This window comes from Nerophis lumbriciformis, linkage group LG12 (assembly GCF_033978685.3).
Source record: "Nerophis lumbriciformis linkage group LG12, RoL_Nlum_v2.1, whole genome shotgun sequence".
Taxonomy (NCBI): Eukaryota; Metazoa; Chordata; class Actinopteri; order Syngnathiformes; family Syngnathidae; genus Nerophis; species Nerophis lumbriciformis.
In genome coordinates this window covers 44,830,562-44,848,671 of record NC_084559.2, presented here as the reverse complement: position 1 = coordinate 44,848,671, position 18,110 = coordinate 44,830,562, and the positions used below count along the sequence as shown (strand labels likewise).

The following is an 18,110-nucleotide window of genomic DNA, read 5'->3' as shown; positions in this document are numbered from 1 at the left end:
TTGTACAAAAAAAGGAGCGTTTTTTTGTCTAAACTAAGGGGAATGGTAAAAAGCGTTTAAAAAATTTAATCTGGGAATTCCTGGAATTTTTTTTGGACTCGGTAAATGGAGTGTGTGGATGGTAACATGATTCGAATCGGGTGAGAATGTGGGAGTTGTGCATGTTTGAAAATTGTCCCATTCATTTTTAATGGGCCAAATACCCCGGGAATTCTGGGTAATCCGGGATATCTAAAAAAAAGAAATGTTGTGGGGGAGCTCATGATTCCCTGTTGTGGGCATTCACACAATGATGACCTACTGCACATTTCAACCTGTGAGATACAAAATGCGTGTCTCAGCTAATAAACCTGTCTGTGAATCACACACTGACGTGCGGCGGGGACTGGAGGCGTGTGTTGCAGCTCGGTAGGTGGAGCCGCTCTTTCGGGTTGGCATCGGCCCAGCCCAAGTCTCTTGTCTTTAAAAGAGAAGTCTGGTCTTTCCTGTTTCACATCCGCTCTGCGAAAGCCGCCAACCAAGTGTGCCTTCTATATTTCCTTCCACCCGAGAAGACGACATGGGCAGACAGAAGATATATTTGGAAAAACTGTCCAGGACCTTCCAGATCCGCAACCTGCTCCTCCGCCAGGCCCTGGCGGAATGTCTGGGGACTCTCATCCTTGTGGTAAGTGCATATGTCATAAGTCTATATATACATATATATATATATATATATATATATATACTGTATATATAGATATATACATATATATATATTTGTGTCTTGTGCATATGTGTATATATATGTGTTTATATATATATATATATATATATATATATATATATATATACTGCATATATATATATATATATATATATATATATATATATATATACACACACATTTATACATATACATATATATATATATATATATATATATATATATATATATATATATATATAAATACTTGCTTTCATCATCAGTCATGAATGTTTGTATCACTTGCTCCACCTGCTCTCAAAAGTCATTTTTGTACACTTTCCATTGTTTCTATTATGCTGCAGTCTAATCAGTAACCCTGCCGTCGCTCCTTGGATCAATTTTCTGTGACAATATTTGCAAAGCGATGAAAGCGCCCAATATGCCAAGCGCACACCGCGAAGGAAGCAAAGTCGTATTCTTTGTATGCAACTTTTGTGTAAATGTAAGCTAAGTTTGCGTTGGAGTCCAGAGTGAAGTGTATCTAATGCACACAGTACTTGATGTATAGGAGGGGCCTTAAATACATCCTGTTCACACCTCAACGTTTGTGTGTGGGCGCCTGTGGTTGTGTTATGTAATAATGCACTTTAAACATCTGTAATGTAGCTATAGCCGTCTTTAATTGTATTAAAATCACATAGGGTGCACATTTTACAGACAAAAAACTAATGCAAAATGAAGAAATTAACTATTTATGTAGATACATATTCAGAAGAACAGTTTGGGTTTACCGATGCCTTGCTTCAGAGCCCCTTTTGGAGTAAATGGGCTCCCAACCACTCCAAAGTTCCTTCCGTTATTGAATGTTCTTATCTGTTATTCGTAAAAAAAACTGTGCTAGGTTTTGAACCAGTCGCTCGGTCACCTTGAACAAGGGTCTCCAACTTGCTAATTACTAGGGGTGCGAATCGTTGGGTATCTAAGGATTCAATCCGATTTCCTGGGGTTAGGGTTTCATTTCAGAAATGATTCTTGATTCAAACCGATTCTCGCAATGTTTTATGTGGTAATTATAAATATAATGAAATGTTTTCAAAACAGGTCACAATTTACAATATGGCCTAAAACATATATTATATATATATATATATATATATATATATATATATATATATATATATATATATATATATATGTCTTAATAAGGTTATCCAAAAAATAGTGCTCGATACCGTAGTAGAGCGCAATATATGTATGTGTGGGAAAAAAATCACAAGACTATTTCATCTCTACAGGCCTGTTTCATGAGGGGGGGTACCCTCAATCGTCAGGAGATTTTAATGGGAGCATTCGCATACCATGGTTTATATAGGGCACGGAGTGGGTGGGTACAGGCTGGCCTAGGGGCGTGGTGATTGGCTCATGGGTTACCGAGGAGGTGTTTCCGTCTATGGCGGCATGCTGTGACAATTTCGCTGCGCTTGTTGAGGGATGACAGGTCTGGACGGTAGATAATAAACAGTTTCTCTTTCAAGCATAGGTTGCATCTTTTATTACCACTATTGTAAGGTGTGCTGGATGCAAGAATTTGCCATGTTATTGAATATTCAACATTATTGTCTTTGAGGTCCCAAATGTGTTTGCTGAGTTCTGTGGTATTTCGCAGGTTTTTGTTCCTGAAAGAAGCCTTGTGATTGTTCCATCTGGTTTTTTCAGGAACAAAAAACCTGCGAAATACCACAGAACTCAGCAAACACATTTGGGACCTCAAAGACAATAATGTTGAATATTCAATAACATGGCAAATTCTTGCATCCAGCACACCTTACAATAGTGGTAATAAAAGATGCAACCTATGCTTGAAAGAGAAACTGTTTATTATTTACCGTCCAGACCTGTCATCCCTCAACAAGCGCAGCGAAATTGTCACAGCATGCCGCCATAGACGGAAACACCTCCTAGGTAACACATGAGCCAATCACCACGCCCCTAGGCCAGCCTGTACCCACCCACTCCGTGCCCTATATAAACCATGGTATGCGAATGCTCCCATTAAAATCTCCTGACGATTGAGGGTACCCCCCCTCATGAAACAGGCCTGTAGAGATGAAATAGTCTTGTGATTTTTTTCCCACACATACATATATATATATATATATATATATATATATATATATATATATATATATATATATATATATATATATATATATATATATATATACTGTATATATATATATATATATATATATATATATATATATATATATATATATATATATATATATATATATATATATATATATACACACACAGTACATATATATATATTTTTGTTGTTTTGTAATTGGGTTTTTTTTTAATCGATATTTGGAAATGATGAATCGATTTAGAACTGAAATGACTAAGAATCGTGATTTGGATGTGAATTAATTTTTTGTTGTTGACCCCTACTAATTATATTAATGGTGAAAACACACAAACAAATACATTGAAATAAACACACATTGGGCAACACAGAGAGCAACTGCCGTTAAGCAAGTCGAAGAGTCTCTGAGCGTTTCCTGGTAAACTCAATCAATCAATCAATGTTTATTTATATAGCCCTTAATCACAAGTGTCTCAAAGGGCTGCACAAGCCACAACGACATCCGCGGTACAGAGCCCACATACTGAACAATTTATAACTGCTGATAGAAGTAGTTCACACATTTAGTCACGTGGTTAAAAAGAATATAAACAAGAATAAAATAGAACAGTTTTCAAAGAAAGAGATTAAGGAAAAACTAAACAAAACATTATTTTCAAACCTGTTAAGCTATTTTTTGTTGCTTAAAGGCAAAAATAATTGAATTCTAAGTTTCTATATTCAGAGAGTTAACAGAGTTTTAAGAGAGCAGAAAATGCCACAAAACATTTTTTAGGGATCCCCTCCCTATAGGGCCCCAGGATCAGTAGGGGCCCCGTTTGGCGTGAAGAAGTGCATGTAAAATGTAAATGAATGAACGGCACAGCACTTTATATTACATTTTACAGCAAACGTATTCCTAGCCCCTTTCTGCTCCGTCATTGATAAGAAAATAATGGCAAATTTCCACATACATGGGAAGGGCTCCAAATAAAATTATTTTTAGGCTCCAAACTATAATACTCTTTGAGGTCGATGGTCACTATGCCACACTTTGTAAATATATAGAATAAGCTTTAATTCAGGGGTCCCAGACTCTATTTAGGTTTATAGGTGGACTTAGGGGTAAGGCAGGGCCCCAAACACCTTTTAACTTTGTGACTGAATTTCTACATCAACCAACAGCTAAAGTGCCCCTAAAATATGACAGTCATTAAAAATTAAAAATTTTACATAAAACGTGTATATTTTGAAACTGTTGAGCTCCTTTGGACAGTACAGGGATTCTTAACCTTTTTGGCCTCGGGTCCCAACTTGTTCACTACAGAGGGACCCTGGGTCCGAAGTCCCAGTCAAATATTACCACTTAATTGGTCATCTTACTCCTGATTTAAATCATATTCAATAACCCTACTTACAGTTTAACAAGCTAAACCTTGTCAAATGATATGAAACCATGTTTTAATCACAACGATTACTATCTTAGGTCAGGCTGATTGCAAAAATATTAAAAAACAAAATAAATTGCAAAAGAAGGGACTTATAAAAACTGATGTAAAATAAATGTACATACAATTACGCAGTGCTAAAATAAATTAATTCTAAGTAAATGATAATACTATATATATACTGTATATATATGTTTGTTAAGTAAAAACTGTTAATATAATTAAAGTGCAAATGAAAATACAGCTTCACCACTTTAGTCATTAATTTTGCGCTGAATAAACTTCTATGACTTAGCTGCAGACTTCTACTGCTTGTTTGATATTGTCATTACTGCCACAAGTGGTGGAAAAGTGTATTACAACTGAGTACTTCTGTGGTCCATATACAGGTAAAAGCCAGTAAATTAGAATATTTTGAAAAACTTGATTTATTTCAGTAATTGCATTCAAAAGGTGTAACTTGTACATTATATTTATTCATTGCACACAGACTGATGCATTCAAATGTTTATTTCATTTAATTTTGATGATTTGAAGTGACAACAAATGAAAATCCAAAATTCCGTGTGTCACAAAATTAGAATATTACTTAAGGCTAATACAAAAAAGGGATTTTTAGAAATGTTGGCCAACTGAAAAGTATGAAAATGAAAAATATGAGCATGTACAATACCGTACTCAATACTTGGTTGGAGCTCCTTTTGCCTCAATTACTGCGTTAATGCGGCGTGGCATGGAGTCGATGAGTTTCTGGCACTGCTCAGGTGTTATGAGAGCCCAGGTTGCTCTGATAGTGGCCTTCAACTCTTCTGCGTTTTTGGGTCTGGCATTCTGCATCTTCCTTTTCACAATACCCCACAGATTTTCTATGGGGCTAAGGTCAGGGGAGTTGGCGGGCCAATTTAGAACAGAAATACCATGGTCCGTAAACCAGGCACGGGTAGATTTTGCGCTGTGTGCAGGCGCCAAGTCCTGTTGGAACTTGAAATCTCCATCTCCATAGAGCAGGTCAGCAGCAGGAAGCATGAAGTGCTCTAAAACTTGCTGGTAGACGGCTGCGTTGACCCTGGATCTCAGGAAACAGAGTGGACCGACACCAGCAGATGACATGGCACCCCAAACCATCACTGATGGTGGAAACTTTACACTAGACTTCAGGCAACGTGGATCCTGTGCCTCTCCTGTCTTCCTCCAGACTCTGGGACCTCGATTTCCAAAGGAAATGCAAAATTTGCATGGTTGGGTGATGGTTTGGGGTGCCATGTCATCTGCTGGTGTCGGTCCACTCTGTTTCCTGAGATCCAGGGTTAACGCAGCCGTCTACCAGCAAGTTTTAGAGCACTTCATGCTTCCTGCTGCTGACCTGCTCTATGGAGATGGAGATTTCAAGTTCCAACAGGACTTGGCGCCTGCACACAGCGCAAAATCTACCCGTGCCTGGTTTACGGACCATGGTATTTCTGTTCTAAATTGGCCCGCCAACTCCCCTGACCTTAGCCCCATAGAAAATCTGTGGGGTATTGTGAAAAGGAAGATGCAGAATGCCAGACCCAAAAACGCAGAAGAGTTGAAGGCCACTATCAGAGCAACCTGGGCTCTCATAACACCTGAGCAGTGCCAAAAACTCATCGACTCCATGCCACGCCGCATTAACGCAGTAATTGAGGCAAAAGGAGCTCCAACCAAGTATTGAGTATTGTACATGCTCATATTTTTCATTTTCATACTTTTCAGTTGGCCAACATTTCTAAAAATCCCTTTTTTGTATTAGCCTTAAGTAATATTCTAATTTTGTGACACACGGAATTTTGGATTTTCATTTGTTGCCACTTCAAATCATCAAAATTAAATGAAATAAACATTTGAATGCATCAGTCTGTGTGCAATGAATAAATATAATGTACAAGTTACACCTTTTGAATGCAATTACTGAAATAAATCAAGTTTTTCAAAATATTCTAATTTACTGGCTTTTACCTGTAGACTTCAGCTGAGAAACAGATCATTTTTGGTCGCCCATCTGTCTGAATGCAGCTGGGATAGGCTCCAGCCCCCTTACAGGAAGTTGCTTTCTGTGTTGCCCAATAGGTGTGTGTTGTGCTGGAAGTTTTGTGTTTGCACTGTTGGTGTATTTAGTGTTCTTTTTAGCGGGGTTCAATATATATTAACACAGGTCGCAATTACATCAAACCACAGGTGTCAAACTCAAGGACCGAGGGCCAGACTTGTGCCTTTTTTTTACTAAATGTATTCCACTTTTCATTTTGACTGAAAAAATACATATACTGCCAGCAATGTCATAGCTTTTAAAATACAATGAAAATAAGTACTTAAATATTGGCTTGACCCATGATTTTAAAGCGAGATATCCATCAAATTGTGCACTGTAAAAATTACTTTTACTGAAAAAACAGTAGCTCATTCGCCAAAATTTGACTTTAAGTAAGTAAAATACTGCAAATAAGTACTTTGGTATCGTATTTCAATGTATTTATATATATATATATATATATATATATATATATATGTATGTATATATATATATTTTAGTTTTTTGTTTTTGTTTGTTTGTTCTGTTTTTATTTTTTTTATAGATTTTTGAAAATTATGAATCGATTAAGAACTGAAATGACTAAGAATCGCTATTTGGGTGTGAATTGATTTTTTGTTGTTGACCCCTACTAATTACAATAATGGTGAAAACGCAAAAAAAAAATACAGTGAAATAAACACACATTGGGCAACACCGTGAAAACAACCATAGATTTTTACATGAAAATTTGTGGTACTGTTTTTCCAATTTTAATTTCATATGCTGTAAAATATTTGTACATTTTACGGTAAAATTCTGCCATTTAAGCTGTCTTTTTTCTTCTTCTATTAAACTTTTTTTTTTACAGTGTATGTAAAAAAATATACATAATTGATAAATAATTGAGTAGTAATATCATGAAACAATTTAAAGTATATTTATTTATTACTCACTGTTACAAATGGCCCTTTGAGGGCAGCCATAACTGCGACCTGGCCCTCGATAAAAAACAAGTTTGACACCTCTGCATTAAACCATGAAGTTGAGTTGAGGGGACACCAAATTAGGGCCCGTTTAAGACCCCTGCCTTAATTGATCCTGCTCTTTGAACACTATGTCCTTACAGACTACCGTCACAAAGTCTAACGAGCACATGAAACACACTTGTGGTCATGATTAGCATCGACTAAATGAAAGGACACACAAAGGTGTGGCACAGGAGTGAGACGGTGACACATAGAAGCACAAAGAGGCGGAACAAAAGTGTACACGACCTGATTTGATGAGAGAGAAGTTTCACCTCACATTCTCTCCCTGCCATGCCACAACGGTAGTTTACACAGGCAAACAATGGCCCAGACCGGGGGCCGTGTGCACCAACGATTTGACACAGGTGTGTTCAACTGAAATGTCGTCCCACTTTCTGCATCGTCTCGCTTGTTTTCGACCTGAATCAAATCCATCTGCTCCCAAAACGCACAACGCAGACAGTTTGGGGTTTTATTTAGAACTTTCAGTTCTTAGAAAACAATTGCCAGATGTTTGTTTTTGTGGGTTTTTATAGGCTTGGCCCCCCCCCCCACGGTGCTGAAGGCTGTCTTGTCGCCACATAACTTGCTGAATCAGCAAGCCGATTGTGCTCTTGTCCGGTGTTATGACACGGTCAAAACTCACTAAATAATCTCACATTTGTGCATATTCTTTGTATAGAAAGTGCATCTAAAGGTGTGTTAATGGGGCGGTATTAAGTCCTGTTGCCACAAGTCTGCATCTTTTAAGTTAATCTCCGCTTGTCAAAGAAAAAGTTTTAGGGCGAGAAGGTGTGGAGCACACATTTCTTTCAGTGCGTGCTTGAAAGCACATAACCCGGCGTGCAATCTTTACAGTAACGATGCTTCGTCATCTGCCAAAACAGTACTTGACGTAATTATCCACCCCAAAATACACACAAACAATCTTTTATAAAAACAATATTTACCTGCATCAGGAGTGTCAAACTCGTTTTCATTGAGGGCCACACCCTCAGAGGGCCCCTTGTAACAGTGAATAATACATGAATATAAATGTATAAAGATTTGTCTTGTGATATTAGTACACCATTTCCATTGCATTTGATTATTATATCTTTTTTAGGGTACACTGAAAAAAAGCTGCAGATTTTACGGTTAAAAAAAAGAACCTGGCAGCTCAGTTGCCAGAATTTTACCGTAAAATTTATGGTGGTTCTTACAGCATATTATTGCAAATGTAACAACTACCGCTGTTATTTTTACGGTTAAATCTGAAGTTGATTTTACGGTGTGTAAATTGAAAAAAACTTTAATGTAAAGTATATTGTCACTAATACAGAGTACAATTTAATGGATAACTTGCTTTGAGATCATCAATCAAGCAGATATTTACTTTTTTTGGAAAATATAATATGTGTTGCATTATTAGAAAATAAATGTTATATTTGGTGCATTATTATATAATATTAAATGTTTTATAATATTTGTTGCACAATTAAATAATATTAAAGTTTTTTTTCTGTCAAAATAGAAAGAATGAATACATTTAGTAAGAAACGATTAAAAGAGATATAGTAAATATGTATTTTCTGTGCAGGTAATGTTTTAGAGAACGTACTTATATGCAGGCCCCCCGCCCTGTCTAAATTGGGGCCCTAAGCAGAATTTTTTCACACTTTTTTATTTATGTGAACCAATTTTTATACATTTCAATCCCAAAAAAATGTTTTGGGACCTAAACTATTCATGGGAAATCAATTGGTCAATAATATATATATTTTTAGTGCAAAATAAAAACAAAAACGTAATTTAGCTCTCCTTTTTAAAAAGTTAATTTTGACTGGGGATCAAACCCAGTGAGACTGCCTTGCAAAACCAGCATTGACGCTGCGCACCGCAGGAAAAATTGTACAAGGAAATGTACTGTGCCATTATGTTCTTACCAGTGACGGAGCAGGAATGTGCTAGAAATATGCATGAAGCGCCCTGTCGTTCATTAATTGACATTTTACATGCACTGCTTGACGCAAAACGGGGCCCCCACAGTTGGCAGAGCCCTAATGCACAAGTGTAAAAAGGATGTACAGTAGCACTCACTTTAACCTTTGATTAAAGATCAACACACAAAATATGGTCTATTAAGTTAAAAACCTCACATATATTTTGTCATCTTAGCCATATTTTATATTGTCATGAGCATTCACGGCAGAGACATGTGCGCCGCTTTCCTGCATCACAGGGAGTTCCATTTGCGGTTTGTTAGTCATCATCCCTTTTTTTCCTCATTGCCATCACTGGTGGCAACACCAAAATATTTTTGGGAAAAAAAACCTCATGGAAATCAACACCCCGAACATTTTTTTGGCTTTCCAAACTTTGAGTGAGAGATGATAGGATTTCATATTCATATGTATATATATATATATATATATACATATATATATATATATATATAAATGATAAATGATAAATGGGTTGTACTTGTATAGCGCTTTTCTACCTTCAAGGTACTCAAAGCGCTTTGACACTACTTCCACATTTACCCATTCACACACACATTCACACACTGATAGAGGGAGCTGCCATGCAAGGCGCTAACCAGCACCCATCAGGAGCAAGGGTGAAGTGTCTTGCTCAGGACACAACGGACATGACGAGGTTGGTACGAGGTGGGGATTGAACCAGGGACCCTCGGGTCGCGCACGGCCACTCTTCCACTGCGCCACGCCGTCCCTATATATACACACACACATATATATATTCCCATATATATGTATGTATATATATATGTGTGTGTATATATATATAAATATATATTATATATATATATTCATATATAAATATATATACATTAGGGGTATATATATACATATATGTATTCAGTGTATATATATATATATATATATATATATATATATATATATATATATATTAATATTATTATTATTATTAGTAGAAGTTGGAATCCTTGGGCCATCCAATTCCAATTCTTGGGCTGACAAATTGACTCAATTCCATACGATCCTCCATTCAAACAAATTCTCACAATGTATTGTTTGGTACATGTCACAAAACCTCCTTTTGGATGCTGACGTATGACGTAACCATAGCGATGGCCTAAAAACGTACTTTAAAAAAAATTAGTTTTTTTTTTAATCGATTTTTGAAAATTATTACTTGATTTATAATCGGGTTAAAAAAGAATCGTGGTTTGGATGTGAGCACTCTTAATTATTAGTGATAAAACAAAAAACGTGTTAAATCTGCCTGCCCCAAATGATCCCTTTCCCCCTTCTTTGGAAGCCAACTGAACCGAAGTCGTGAGTCCAAAGTTTTGAAACAATAAGTCATAACCATGTTTCTCTGAGGCTACAGTACAATTGTCCAAGTTCCGCACCATCTGACATCAGAAGTTACATTCTGTACATTTGTCTTCCAGATGTTCGGCTGCGGCGCCGTGGCCCAGTTGGTGTTGAGCGGTGGTTCTCATGGTTTGTTCCTGACCGTCAACTTTGCCTTTGGCTTTGCTGCCACTCTGGGCATCCTCGTCTGTGGCCAAATATCAGGTATCTTTCCAGGCTAACGTTTCCTATTCCACGAAGCTGATGCAACGTTACTCACGGTCTACATGGACTTGCTGTCACAGGAGGACATCTGAACCCTGCAGTGACCTTCGCCTTGTGCCTGCTGGGCAGAGAACGATGGAGAAAGTTTCCCATGTACTTCCTCTTTCAGACAATCGGCGGGTTCCTCGGAGCGGCCGTCATTTTTGCCATGTACTACGGTAAGTCCTAACATTTGGGTTCAACTGTAAGCCTTTTTTTGAGTCATTGACAGTGAATGTTTATGTGTGTCAGTGTGGTGGCCCCACGCATTCTTTTTGCACACTCTTGGCATTCTCTCGATGAGCTTCAAAGTTCATGGTGTGCTTGAAGCTCATCGAGAGAATGCCAAGAGTGTGCAAAGCAGTAATCAGAGCAAAGGGTGGCTATTTTGAAGAAACTAGAGTTCAGTTATTTCACCTTTTTTTTGTTAAGTACATAACTCCACATGTGTGCATTCATAGTTTTGATGCCTTCAGTGATAATCTACAATGTAAATAGTCATGAAAATAAAGAAAACGCATTGAATGAGAAGGTGTGTCTAAAAATTTGGAGTGTACTATACATGTTCCTGAATTTTGTCATTTAACGTTTTAGAAATTCAGTGTACCATTTACAATCAGTACATATATTATATTTAAAATTATATTTGTACTTTAAAGATATACTCTGAACCATGGGTCTTCAACGATTTCCAGGCCAAGCATTCCCAAAATGATGGAGAGATGGGGTAGGGGCCCTCTACTTATATATCCTGTATAAAATTATGTTTAGAATTAACCTAGTCCTAAAGGTACCTTGTTTTTGTGCAATATTAAGATATACATATAATATAGTATATTGTCGCTAACAGCTAGCTGGCAACTGGCATTGTTAACTGGCTGGTTGTGCCGTCAATCGCTAGCAGTCAACTAGCGTGCTAATCGTTAGCTGAAAACTGGTGCATTAATTGGTAGCTGACAACCGCCATGCTAATTGCTAGCTACCATAAACACAAAAAGTTATAAACCAATATGATTCTTTATGTGTTCATGTCCCTGCCGTTTCTAAACCACACTACAGCGTGTTGGATCACTGTTGATTTGCATTTATGAATATAAAATCCTTTTTAATTTAGATTACAACAATTTTTACAATCCCCTTGCAATACCTCTGCGGACCCTCTGGGGGTCACAAACCCACTGTTGAGGACGTTGTTGCTTTAAATGATCTAAGTCTCTTAAATCACACGAAACAAAACCCTATTGACTAAAGCATGTACAAAACATACTCTAGTACCTCAGTTACCAGTTTGGTTCTGTGACGGAGCTCTTAACTCAAAACACTTGTATCTCAAATCAACCTCTCCAATTGAAATTCCTCAAAATCAATTCAACTGGTGTTTGCACCCTAAAAACAGCACGTAACATGCCTTTTAAAAATAAAAAATATCCTTCAGATAAGAAATATTGTATGAAAACAATACAATAGAATGCATTACCAACAACTACAGTAGATCTATGAAGTAATGTTACAATGATAATGTTCAGCATTGGATCTTCTACAATACATCCTTTGAGCTGCTTCTCATTCAAACATCAGCAGCTTCTTCATATTGTCATAGATAAATGCCCTTGATCGGTAATATCAACTCATTCTGCTTCAGTATTGTGCAGGCTAGCAGTGCTACGCTTGAACTGTTCGCCACACACTCTCTGATGTCTTTTTTTTTCATAATTTCTTTCTTTAATTTTATGAATATCCACTTCTGCTTCTCAGCACTCTCCTTCACACTCTCAACAGTCGGAAAAACTAAATTGTTTAAATGCTCGTAACCAGAACTTTTGCGCACAATATAGAGCATCACAATTAACAGAGAGACAGTTGGTATCCCCAAAAAAGCTGGGTCACTCGTATCCTGAGGTATCACTGTATTGTTACTCAAAATTACACCATTACCGTAAATTCCGGGCTATAGAGCGCACCAGTATTCACGCCGCACCCACCAAATTTTAGAAGAAAAACATATTACTTTGTGTTGCGGATATACACTGGTACAAAAGATTTTGTAAATGTTTATTTACATACTTTAATTATCTCCAAACAGTGCTTGTCAGACGGCAGTAAAATGGATGATCAAACAAAACAGAAGTCATCGCCATGGACCTATTAGCTGGGCTTGTTTGCTCTCCAAACAGCTAAACAGACTCAATAAGTCCACAATGACGTCTTGGTGAATTTATGAAACTGAAACAATACAAAAATAATGCCATTGTAAGTTAATAATAATACAGACACTTTTAAAGCATATTCGCTAATGCTAACGATGCTAACTTGATTGCATTACAATAGCACGTACAAATATGCATGAAAACACTCCCTTAGACATCACACATGGGCTTAGTAAGTAAGAATAGTTTTAGGTATACTATAAAACCTACAGACGTTGCTTGGAGTGATAAATGAAGAATCATTTTTGAGCAGAAACACCAGAGACTGTTCAACTTCTGGTTCAAGGCATTAAAAAAGGAAGGACATTTTCAACCCGCGACACCTGCATCGAGCGAACGTGTCCTGAAGACGGCACCATAGCACAAACAATAACACACCTTTTCAGTATCTGTTGATAAATATTTGTTGAATACAAAACATGGTCGTCAGCAAAGAAAAATCTGTAAATTAGCTGCACCATTTTATAAGCCGCAAGGGAAAAAAATTGCGGCTTGGAGTCCGACAAATATGGTACTTGATTTTTACACAGTTTTGATTTGATTTCACTTTTTGCAGTCTGCCAAGGGCGAGCGGTCCATGTCTTGTGTATTAAATTAACGACTGACTCAAGACCGAGTTAAATGTGTAAAATGAACCTCATTGGCAACAAAACTGTTATTTTCTTGAACCCATTCAGACGCCCTGTGGGACTTTCCTGGAGCATTTAATGTGACTGGACCAAATGCGACAGCTGGTATATTTGCTACCTATCCTGGAAAACATCTCACTCTTGTCAATGGATTCTTTGATCAGGCAAGATTTTAAACAACTGCATATTCATTACACACACAAAAATGCTTTGGTAATGAAACTCACAATTTCCATCCGTCCCTGGATCTGTACTGTAGATTATTGGCACAGCGGCACTGATCGTTTGCATTCTGGCCATCGTTGATCCTTACAACAACCCCATCCCCCAAGGACTGGAGGCCTTCACTGTGGGTTTTGTGGTCCTGGTCATCGGCCTGTCTATGGGATTCAACTCTGGATATGCCGTCAATCCTGCCAGAGACCTCGGACCTCGCATTTTTACCGCAGTAGCCGGGTGGGGCACAGAAGTTTTCACGTAAGCGCCCATTTTACACTTAATTATAGTAATTTGGTGAGCTTCTTGACAAAAAGTGCTCATGATCTAATCCTAACGGTGACTTTTCAGCGTCAGAAACGGCTGGTTCCTGGTGCCTGTTTTCGCCCCCTTCCTCGGTACGATCATCGGAGTCATCATCTACCAAATGATGGTCGGTTTCCACGAGGAGGGCGAAGTACGTGACCGAAGGAACGCGCAGGAGGAGAGTGTTCGACTTACTAACGTCAGCACCAACGACAAGTCGAAAGAGGCCGCCAAGCAAGTGCACTGAGCACCGATTTTGATCCACTTTCCAGCACAGTTCATCTCAATCCTCTTTTCTAAGCTCCTGTCAGAATGCTGTGATCATCAAAATGAAGCTAATTTGTCGTTATTTGTATTATGCGTGGAGGAGAGCTTTGAAAATTCTTGTTCAAACAGTATTTGATGCCTTGTAACAGTGTAGTTTTAGTGATTTCAATCCACATGAGTACTTAGACATGATGCCAGTCCACGCAATTTCAAGGAATTTTAACCATTTAAGTAATTTATGAAAATATTCCTTCAATCACATAAGCTTTGTTTACATGCGCAAAATGTCTCCAATCCGATCCTAAACTCGGTTGAACGGAATTCCAAATCCACTGTTTACATGTTAAACCCCGTGTGGCTCACTCCCTGATTTTTCTGTTCCGCCTGGGACTTGAACCTCGGTTGTCCAACTCGATAACCAGCGCTCCTCTTGAAGTTGTTAGGGAATGAAGTATTCCCAACGTACACATGGCCTAGCAACGTCGGCTAGCCTCCGTTACACTCATCCCCCGAAACCTCACTCTCATCCGGGTCACGGTACCACTGTATTCAGTGTTATTCGGTCCCTGCTTTTTCTTTTCCGCCCAGGACTCGGACCTGGGTCGTCCGTATCAGAAGCGAGATAGCACTGCTCTTGAAGTTGTCAGGGAAGGAAGTTTCCCCAACCTACACATGGCCTAGCAACACCGGCTAGCCACCGTTACACTCTTCCCCTTAAACCTCACTCTCATCCGGGTCACGGCACCACTGTAACCCGTGTGGTTCGGTCCCTGCTTTTACTGTGCCGCCCTGGACTCAAACCTAGGTCGTCCGCATCAGAAGCGAGCCAGCACTGCTCGTGAAGTTGTCAGGGAAGGAAGTTTTCCCGATGTTCACATGTCCTAGCAACACCGGCTAGCCTCCGTTACACTCATCCCCGAACTCTCACTGTCATCCGGGTCACGGCACCACTGTATTCAGCGTTATTCGGTCTCTAATTTTTTGACCTAGGGTCGTCCGCCTCAGAAGCGGTCGAGCTAAAAGCCCGGGCTATCAAACCGATAGCCAGCACTGCTCTTGAAGTTGTCAGGAAATGTGTTTTTACCAACATACACATGGCCCTCCATTACACTTTTCCCCCTAAACCTCACTCTCCTTCGGGTCACGGCACCACTGTAACACGCGTTATTTTGTCCCTGCTTTTTCTGTTCAGCCCAGGACTCGACCCTGTGTCGTCCGCATCAGAAGCGGGGGAGCTAAAAGCCCGGGCTATCAAGCCGATAGCCAGCACTGCTCTTGAAGTTGTCGGGAAATGTGTTTTTACCAACATACACATGGCCCTCCGTTGCGCTCTTCCCCCTAAACCTCACTCATCCGGGTCACGGCACCACTGTAACCCGCGTTATTCAGTCCCTGCTTTTTGTGTTCCGCCCGGGACTCGAACCTGGGCCGTCTGCATGAAAAATAATTGAGCTAAAACCAGATAGCCAGCACTGCTCTTGAAGTTGTCAGGTTTTACCAACGTACACATGGCCGCCGTTGTGCTCAACCCCACGAAACCTTACTCTCATCCAGGTCAAGGCACCACTGTAACCCGTGTGGTTCGGTCCCTGATTTTACTGTGCCGCCCTGTACTCAAACCTAGGTCGTCCACAGGAGAGGCGAGTGAGCTACCTACCGAGCTAAAAGATCTGGCTACCGGCTGGCCTCCATTGGAACACGCACCAAGCGTTTAGTTAGAATATAAACCGTCTGGGCCATTTTTTGTGGAAATAGTAGAGAAAGATGCTACTTTCTCCAATGTTGTAAAAAAAAAGAGTTGTATTTGTGCCTAACACATTTAATTTTACACCTCTGTTTATGTTCGGTAATTTTTCAAAAATATTATTTTTATGAATTTGTTTCTACAACTCACTGTTTCTATCAAGACATTCAACAACTCTTAACATTTCTAACAAAAAAGTTGTCAGAAATGCATGTTTGCTGCTCTGCTCGGCTCGGCTCTTTTCAAGACCGGTGAAGGTGATTCACCCCAACCACAAAGTCAGGATCTGAATGGGTGTGTACATTGGACCTTATTGGATTCAAATCTTCTGATTGATGTGCTTATATGTAGCATTTTTATTCTGATTATTTGAGTCTAGTAAACATGGCTATGTTAATAATATTGTCACAAATGACCCTTTTACCCCCCACACAGGTACATAGTCATGAATTGAACCGTTAAAAATGCACCTTTTATGACTCGTGATATGGTGCAAGACTATATGACATTTATTTTGTATGTCGGGTGAGGGGTTGTTATTTTGTACTGATACAATAAAGTGTTTTTATCGATTCATGACTGTCAAGGTCAAGTTTGTCTCTTTACCAATTCTACTGATTTATCATTAAAAATTAAATTTGTGAATCTTTGGGCATCAAACGATTCGATCAGATTCTGATTCCTGCAATGACAAGTCGATTCAGAATCGATTCTCGCAATGTATTATTTGGTATAATAGTTATAATAAAACTTTTTAAAACCCGGCTATTCTGGTTGCATAGACATGGTCTAAAAACGTTTTAATAAAAATTGATTCTCATGAAAAAAAGGAACATGTGCATATATATTTTTTATCGTTTTTTGAAAATTATGAATCAATGTGGAATTGGGATGGGTAAGCATGTATTATTCGGTATAACAATTGATTCCTATAAAAAATAAATAGGTAAATTAAATGAATATACATTTTTGGAATCGATTTTTTAAAATTATGAACCAATTTAGAATCGGGATTATTTTTTTTATTTTTTTTCACCCCTACTAAAAATGCTTAACTTAGTATTTAGTTGTAAAAACAAATGCGGCCATGTTGTTATCCAGTCAGCTTCGGCGCCTGTAATGTAAATTAATTTAGCAATAATGTTAAAAATGTAGTCTCATAAAGGTAGGAATCATCAATTACTCCTTAAGACGTAATCTAAAACCGAACAAGCTACTCTATTATTATTATGCAGTACACAGCAATATTTCAAGATGACACTTTTATTACAAGTATACCCCCGAATGCTATATTTAAAGCCTCATGAAATAAAATCTGCTTTGGTTCGTTGTTATGTTCTGGAACATTAGCCAAGAGAGAATTTGCTTCACTTGATTTAGCCTGGCTTAGTGTAAAAAACAGGGCAGACCAAAATGGACCAAGACACTCCTGTGAAGCTCACTAATTATAATTTGAACAAGTATAAATCATTAATATTTATTTTTGGCGGCAAGAGTCGCCCTATTTTTACATAATAGCTTGAATGTTTTAGTCTTTATCTTTAGCATGTTAACATCCTTTGTCTCAAAAGTAATTTTTTACAAGGACTAAATCTTTAATTGAACTCATGTTACTAAAATAAAAATGAATACTGCCTTAAAACCTTGGAGATCAAAGGCTCTTAAAGGGGTTGCATACACTCAAAGTTCGATATAGCGCGATCATTCTATGGACCCCAAATTTTTGCCCGTTTACATCGTAGTTTGGTGACCGGTAGACTAGGGTGTAGGACTCGCTAACGAGCTAAATCTGTTAGGCGTCTTAGGCCGTTTAAGGCTACTACAAACTAG

At 38.3% G+C, this 18,110-nt stretch overlaps 1 protein-coding gene across 1 annotated transcript; it reads left to right on the top strand.

Annotated features, from left to right (window-relative positions):
* The first annotated feature begins 509 nt into the window (after window positions 1-509).
* aqp3a (aquaporin 3a) lies at window positions 510-16,854 on the top strand. Its single transcript, XM_061986626.1, has 6 exons — window positions 510-667; window positions 10,746-10,872; window positions 10,953-11,090; window positions 13,796-13,911; window positions 14,007-14,224; window positions 14,315-16,854. Exons 1-6 carry the CDS (start codon window positions 560-562, stop codon window positions 14,514-14,516), a joined length of 909 nt encoding a protein of 302 aa, XP_061842610.1. The 5' UTR covers window positions 510-559; the 3' UTR covers window positions 14,517-16,854.
* Window positions 16,855-18,110: the final 1,256 nt, after the last annotated feature.